Here is a 7,640-nt window from a genome sequence, read left to right on the forward strand (position 1 = left end):
ATGAGGCGTGCGCCGGCAGCCGAGCGCCTCTCAGAGCTGGGCTTTCCTCCGCGGTGCGGGCGCCAGGAGCCGCCTTTTCCGCTGGGTGTCACTTGGGGGTGGGGAGGATGGCCCATTCAAAAGCGCCGCGAGGGGGCCCGACCAGTGCCCTTCAGTGAGCGCTCGCAAGACGACAGCAGAGGCCCGGCGGCTTGCAGCTCCGGGACCTTGTGGCGCATCAGGACGCGGCTGCCCCTCTGCCCGGACCCAGGGCCACCACCGCCGCTCTGCCTGCTGCGTGTTAGCCTCCTTAGCGCGCTTCGGGCAGGCGGCCGCGGGTGCCGCTGGGGCGAGGACGGCGCGCGGCTGCTGCTGCTGCCCCCAGCCCGGGCAGCTGGAAGCGCAGAGGCCGAGCCAAGCGGCGGCCCCCCCTATGCCGGGAGGATGCTGGAGAGCAGGGGCTGTAAGGCGCTGAAGGAGGGCGTGCTGGAGAAGCGCAGCGACGGGTTGCTACAGCTCTGGAAGAAAAAGTGCTGCATCCTCACTGAGGAGGGGCTGTTGCTCATCCCGCCCAAGCAGCTGCAACACCAGCAGCAGCATCAGCAGCAACAGCAGCAGCAACAGCAACAGCCCGGGCAGGGGCCGGCCGAGCCGTCCCAACCCGGCGGCCCCGCTGTCGCCGGCTTCGAGCCGCCGGTCAAGCTCAAGGAATTGCACTTTTCCAACATGAAGACTGTGGACTGCGTGGAGCGCAAGGGCAAATATATGTACTTCACTGTGGTGATGGCCGAGGGCAAGGAGATCGACTTTCGGTGCCCACAGGACCAGGGCTGGAACGCCGAGATCACGTTGCAGATGGTGCAGTACAAGAATCGTCAGGCCATCCTGGCGGTCAAGTCCACGCGGCAGAAGCAGCAGCACCTCGTCCAACAGCAGCCCCCGCAGCCGCAGCTCCAGCCCCAGCCCCAGCCCCAAACCCAGCCCCAGCCTCAGCCCCAACCCAAGCCTCAGTCCCAGCAGCTCAGCCCCTATCTGCACCAGCATCCGCACCCTCACCCACACCCTCACCCACATCCTCATCCTCACCCTCACCCGCCATCGCATCCGCACCAACAACCACTCTCGCAGCCGCACGGCCACAGGCTTCTCCGCAGCACCTCCAACTCTGCCTGAAGGGGGCAGCACCCGGGCCACAGAAGGTAAGGTCCCGGCAACTCGGGCTCCCGAGGAGTGGGTCGCGGGGTGCTGGGAGGAGTAGGAAGCTTGTTCACGGGTTCGGCTTTTGTGTGGGGAAATGAAAAATCATTCCAAATTTCTGGAAAGGTGGAAAGGAGAGAAGCAAGTTGGAGTCAGGAGAGGCTGGGCAGAGAGGGTGGGGGTAACTTTGGCCGGGCAAGGAGGCCTCCTGGACAGCCTTTCCGCCCACCCTGACCAACTGTGTTCAGTGGTGCGCACCTCTGCACCACTTGTGGTCTGGGCACTTGAGGGAGCGACCCAGGTGTCTTTCTGAGCACGCTTTTTCTGCCAGACTGGCCCGAAGAGAACTGGATCTTGGAGGATTCTGAGCCACCTACTTCATTCGGTGTCATTTCTTTCCAGGTTTTGAGGACTTGAGGAAGTGGGACGAGCGCATTTCTATTATCTTCACTTGGATCAAAGAGAAAACAATCTCCCCGCCCCACCCCAGATCAAATAGTTTGGACATCACCCGACTGATAACTTGCGATTCCTCTTAGTTTTCTGCATACTCATCATCACGATGCAAGAAAAGGAAGACTTTATTTATGAACCTTTGAAACGATCTTCTAGTTTGATGGACCTTCTAGAAGGGACGATATATTGTAATTTTATTTTAATGTATTTTGATTTATGATTATTTATTAGTTTTTTTTTTTTTATGCTTGTTCTAAGACATTTCTGAATGTAGGCCATTTTCCAAAAAGGAAACTTTATTTTCAAAAACCTATTTCCTAGTAAGACCTAATCTTGGAAAAGAAGAAAAAAAGGGTGGTGGAGGGGAAAATATTAAGAATCCATTCATTATTGCTAGGGCATTTTCAGAAGGTCTCACACGTTCATTGTTATGCCAGGTGGTTGAAATTAAACTCTGATATATTTTTTTTTTTTGAGGTTTTTTCCTTAGACGTATAGTTTGTGTAGAAGTTTTAAAAAGCTAAAAGTTGTTCAGACTTGTGTAATTATGAAAATCTAATGCTCGATACTGCTTTTCTAAAAGGAAATCAGTAGTAATGCTATTTGATTTCAAAGTATTTAAAACATAACCCAGCTGATGGCAGGATGATCAAATCTAGAATATGTGATAGGGCTTGGTCTACCGTGAGAAAAGCCTTGCTTGTATCATCTGTGTGAAAGTTTAATAAGGAGAAGAGTTATTTTGACTGTGATTTATGAATATCAATGCATTAGATGTTTCATTTCAAAAATGTCATGGGGGAAAATAGAATCATTCAACTTGTTTGAGAGAGTATTTATGTCCCTGTCAGACTAGAGTACCCTTCTTCAAGAGCTTTGCACACTTGATTGAACCATATTTTCTTATCCTTTTACCATGTTCTAGAAGCACACTGAAGAATCTCATAGTTTAAAATACAACTTGTAAATATTTCAAAGGACTAGGAGTCATAACTTTGTTTTCATACTGAAAATGTTGATCAGAGAAATCAACTGTTTTGCTTTTTATTGCTCTATGAGAAATTTGAGAGTTTTATGTTTTATTGTTAGTTTTGCTAAATTCGGAAATTGAAAAAGGAGAGGACTGGATAAACACTAGATTTTCACTAAGAAAACAACCCCAGTTTTGTTTTAGCAGCCACTTGTTTGGGAGTCTTTGGAGGAAAAAAGAGGATGTGCTTTTAAAGGTAGAACAAACCCTCTTCTGTGTTAAATCAAAAGGATGGTCAAAATCCACAAAGGCAGATGCTACTTATGTTTAAAAAGAGCCATAAATACCAAATCCTCTTGGGACTGAAAATCACTTCCTATCCTATCTGCATGGCTTTACTAATGGGTCTCTGTTTTTCATTATCTTTTTCACAAAGTCTTGGTCAGTATTTTTCCAGCATTCAAATTGGAATGGCCAGTATTAGACCCCACTGCTAAGTTATATAGTCAAGAAATGAAAATAGAATTGCATGCTAGAGATGTCTTTATTTTTCTATCTAGAAAGATGTTTCAAGGTCAAATTACTTTTTAGAGCAATATGATCATAATAACCGTTATCCAAAAAGTTGCAGGGAAAATTAAAACTTAAGCAAATGGCAGGCAAAACTTAAGTAGACTTCCACTTCCAGTGGCTGTTTAGGTTGCAGTTGTGAAAATATGCTGCCAAGATTTAAAAAACTCATACATTAATAGGTATATGACAGTTCAAGGAGCCAGACCTAAACATTTCTTAAGTCAAGTTTGATTTGGCTTCTTTAGAACTACTGCTGTACTCTTTAGGGAATGCCCCATAGTACTGTAGTTTTAATACATGCAGATCATAATAACCCCAATTAAACACAGCTTTTTCTAAATGGAGGGTTTTTCTTTTAAATTCTGGTGCTGTGAAAAAATAAAATTCATACCAGATATTTTTAAAAAGAAGATTCATGTAGTTTTTGTTTTGTTTTTATTTTTGTTTTTGTTGGCTAGCCGGTACAAGGATCTGAACACTTGGCCTTGTTTTAACACCATGCTCTAACCAACTGAGCTAATTGGCCAGCCTTCATATAGATTTTTTAACAGGCATTTGTGTGTTATTAGCTTACATATAGGACAAGGTAATCTCATTGTTAGAAAAAAATATGCCCAGGCTCCCTCTTGGCTGATGTATTTATTATTTTTTTTCCCACAATGACCCTGGTTCTTAATGGGGCCACCAGAATTATAGTTTCTTGTCTCTCCTTAGCCCGTGCTCCTTGGTCTGCTGTGATATTTATGTTGAGTGGACCCTCTTTATGGCTGTCTAGTCTGAACCCCTCTTAGCATTTAACTGTGACATCTTGGAAGCTAGAAAGAAGAAAAGTGGGATTTCTTTTTTTAACACTTTGAAATTATTATGGTTTAATAATTTCTCCAGAGCAAACAAATAAGCATGCTCAACAAAACAAAACAAAACAAAATACAAATGTACATCAATTAGTGTTTCAGTGTCTCTATTCTACTTGCAAGAAAATGATGCAAACCTCCTAAGGAATTATGAGGCCTTAGAAGTCAACTTTATGGGAAAAGGTAAAAGTACTTCTTTCACCCCAAGAAAAAGAAAAGCAAAAGGGCCGGCCCAATAGAAAAGCCATCCCTTAAATAAACATAAACTGTAAAAAGCTGGAAAATTAAAAGCAACATCCCGTTTGGAAACTGAACTTTTGTCCTTGAACTGTGTTGGCACCAAGCCTTGAGCACAGTGAACTCCATAATTATTTGCTGGGGCAAATGAATGAAAGAAGGAAATATGTGTAACTCCCCAGCACCCAGGAAGTGGTTTCTCTTGCCTCTCTGAGTGCTTCCTTTCCTTGCTCTCCTGTTCCCAGACTAATTCTGGGACGGGCTGAACATCAAGATGAGGGCCCTTAAATGTTCTTTCTTAGCATAAATCCACTCAGATCTGCATTTGCCCTATAGGGAGTGCTAAGGTCAGAGAGTAAATGGCTGTAAGGGACCCTTTTAAAATGAACATTTTCCTCATTGAACAAGCTGGGATTCTTTAATCATGTAGAAATCAAACCAACTTTATAATTTTACTTCAATTTTTTTTTTCTTGTGATGGTTAAAGAAAAAAAAAAAAAACCCACCAAAACCCTATTCGTTGCTTAAAGGAGTTTCCCTCATTGTTAGGAAGTCTGGGTTAAGCTGAAATGCCTGTTTTAACTTTTTTCTGCTCTCATATACCAAACACTTTGTATTTCTCTTGTAGAGCCCTGATTTTAAATCTTGACACTAAACAAGTTTGCTGCCCATCTGTGAGTTCAAACACATCACTTGTTTTCTGTTCCAGATAAAGTGATGTGGTTTTAGCTTTGCTCCAAGTGTTAACGTTATCTTGTTCAGTAGCAGTTGTGGAAGAGGGGTCAAAGGCTTGAGTAAACCTGGAGCAATCCTACAGAACGTAGAGCTCTGTGGGATGACGACAGGCCTGTGAGCATTTGATTTTTTCTTATTTTGTAAGTATCAAACTATTTAGGTTTTGCTTTACCAGTAAAATATCCTTAGCAGAATAGATTTTAAGTGTGGATTATAGATCTTGATATTGAATCCGTCAGTGATTCTTTCAAGAGAAATACATCTATTTTACCTAAAGCAACCTAAGATATATTAATTATGGAAGTGTGTTGGGTGAGTTTTTAAGAAATACTTTCTAAATTCTTGACACAGTTGTGAAGGATAATTTTTTGATCTGCAGTGTTGAGCAGCTAATCCAGATTTACACGTCATCTGTAACTTTTTTGGCAGGGCATTTGCCAAATGGAGTATGGGATCCAACAGAGTTTTTTTAGAAAGGGTGTCACTGTTCAATGAAGGAAGCAGGACCAGAAGCATCTTCATGAAAGCTGGTGAGACCTGTTCCCCGATGCTCTGCAGCTAGGGTGCTGGTGATTGGCTGAGCAGTGGGGAAGCAGGTTTTAACAACAGGTAATCCTTCCAGATCGCTGTATTTTGGGAAGAAGGATACAGCTATTGTCTGCTACATTCCGAGGTTAGCCTTCTGCTTAAAGTCTCAGAATGTGCAAATGCCAGCTTCTGGAAAGCAAGCATCACCATATACCAAGTGCTTTCCAAAATATCACATTCATGAACTTAATAGTGTGGTCAGAATTTGTGTAAATATGTCTCCTAAATGTCTTTGGAGAGATGTGATTTATTTTTCATATTTTCAAAATGCATTCCATTTCAAATAAAGTATTTATTGAGATGACCCACCTGCAGACCTTCTGAAGGCCTCATTCACTGGGCACTATGAATACACCATGTGTTTCTGTGGGAAAAAGATTCTAAAGGGTTTAGCTGTTGAAAAGGCCGTAACCATTCTGGGAAGAAAAAACATCATTTTTGAGGTTGGAAATTCATTTAAAAAAATTGACTGGGAATTTTGAATATAGAAATTCACTGAGATATTTTGGTGAAATAATTAGCTTTCAGAATGCTCATGAATTTGAGTTGAATTTTCCAAAGATCCCAGTAGGATGAGAAATGGTCCCTAGTGAATTAGCTTGAAGGCAATGCCCTCTTGAGTCCGAGAGAGAGAGAGAGAGAGAGAAAGAGAGAGAGAGAGAGAGAGAGAGAGAGAGAGAGAGTCTAGTCCTCTTAGGTCTCTTGGGAGGGTAAAGCCTTGACTCTAAGAGAATCATCTTCAAATAGGTATTTATAAAGCTTTCTGTTTTGTTTTGAAAGCAGAAGAGGGATTTGATTCTTTAAAGAAAAATAGCATAACTTTATTCTTATAATCTCCACTGACATCTAAAAACCTTTAAATCTCAAAAGACTTTTAAAAAAAAGAGTAATAAAGCTGTTAATGTAAGACTATGCAGGGGATTAAAAAATTGTCTTCAAATTTCCTATTTTAAAGAAGAAATGAAATCTAAGAAGATAAAGTACTGCTGTTGTGTGGGGAGTTCAGAATATTGCGTGAAATAATTGTATATAGCAGGTGGTAAAACAGGGTTGGTAACAATCAGAATTTGAGAGTCATTAGCACATGGGTCCAAGTCCCAGTTCTACCACTTATTAGCTGTGTAGATCTTGATTTACTTAAATTCTTGGAAACTCCACTTCTTTATAAAATGGAGTTAATAAAGGTACTTATCTTAGGATTATTGAGGAGATTTAATAAGTTAGTACACATAAAAGTGCTTAGAACAGTGGCCAGCATTGCTATGAAAGGAAGCTCCCTGCATTTTAGGACAGATAAATAGGCTTGGAATCATTGTAGCCGTATGAATATATAACATACGGCATTTTGAAGCTATGAATTGAAGCTAACATCTCAGCACTTCTTTTTAAATGGTAAGAACAGTATGATGACAACATCCTTGTATTCAACTTTGAAAGAAGAGAAAAATACATTACTTATAGTGTTACCACTTTAATGACTATTTTCATTTGCTTATTACTTTCCAGTCTTGGTCCACATGCTCATGTATTTTAAGTTATTTACAATAATACAATCAAAATACTCATGTGTAGCTGCAGTGCTCTGCCCAGATTGCTACTTCAGGGTGGAGAGGGTACTCAGTCTCCAGATATGAGAGTGTTGGTGGCTGTCATCCTCTCAGCGAGTCCTTCACCTGAAATTGTCCTCAGTCAGAACCATCTTGCCATCAAACACACCCCATCCTTGGAGTAGCCCACATCCAGTGATTGGTCTGTGGGGAATGGATAAAGGCCAGGCCCTGTTGTCTTGAATTAGGACAACTGTAAAGCTCCATCCCAGCTCCAGAGCTCCCTGTGGAATTGGCTGAGGCCTCTCTCAACAATGAGTTGGCATTGTAGTTCAACTCTCCCTCTGCACAGTCCTGTTTCCCTTATGCCCTCACTGGTGAGGTTCTCAAGAACACTTGGGGGTGGGCGCCCCTTCCCTTCTTCCAACCTCCCGCAATCAAATCCTGTCTGGATTCCCTGAGATACAGGAGGTCTTGTCTACATGAGATATATGGTTGTAGACA

General features: G+C 42.5%; 1 protein-coding gene across 1 annotated transcript; it reads left to right on the forward strand.

The window, feature by feature from the left end:
- Positions 1-2,457, forward strand: PHLDA1 (pleckstrin homology like domain family A member 1). The gene is made up of 2 exons (XM_063075384.1): positions 1-1,178; positions 1,579-2,457. Exon 1 carries the CDS (start codon positions 1-3, stop codon positions 1,150-1,152), a length of 1,152 nt encoding a protein of 383 aa, XP_062931454.1. The 3' UTR covers positions 1,153-1,178; positions 1,579-2,457.
- The last annotated feature ends 5,183 nt before the right edge of the window (positions 2,458-7,640 follow it).

Source organism: Cynocephalus volans, chromosome 12, assembly GCF_027409185.1.
Source record: "Cynocephalus volans isolate mCynVol1 chromosome 12, mCynVol1.pri, whole genome shotgun sequence".
In the NCBI taxonomy this organism is placed as follows: domain Eukaryota; kingdom Metazoa; phylum Chordata; class Mammalia; order Dermoptera; family Cynocephalidae; genus Cynocephalus; species Cynocephalus volans.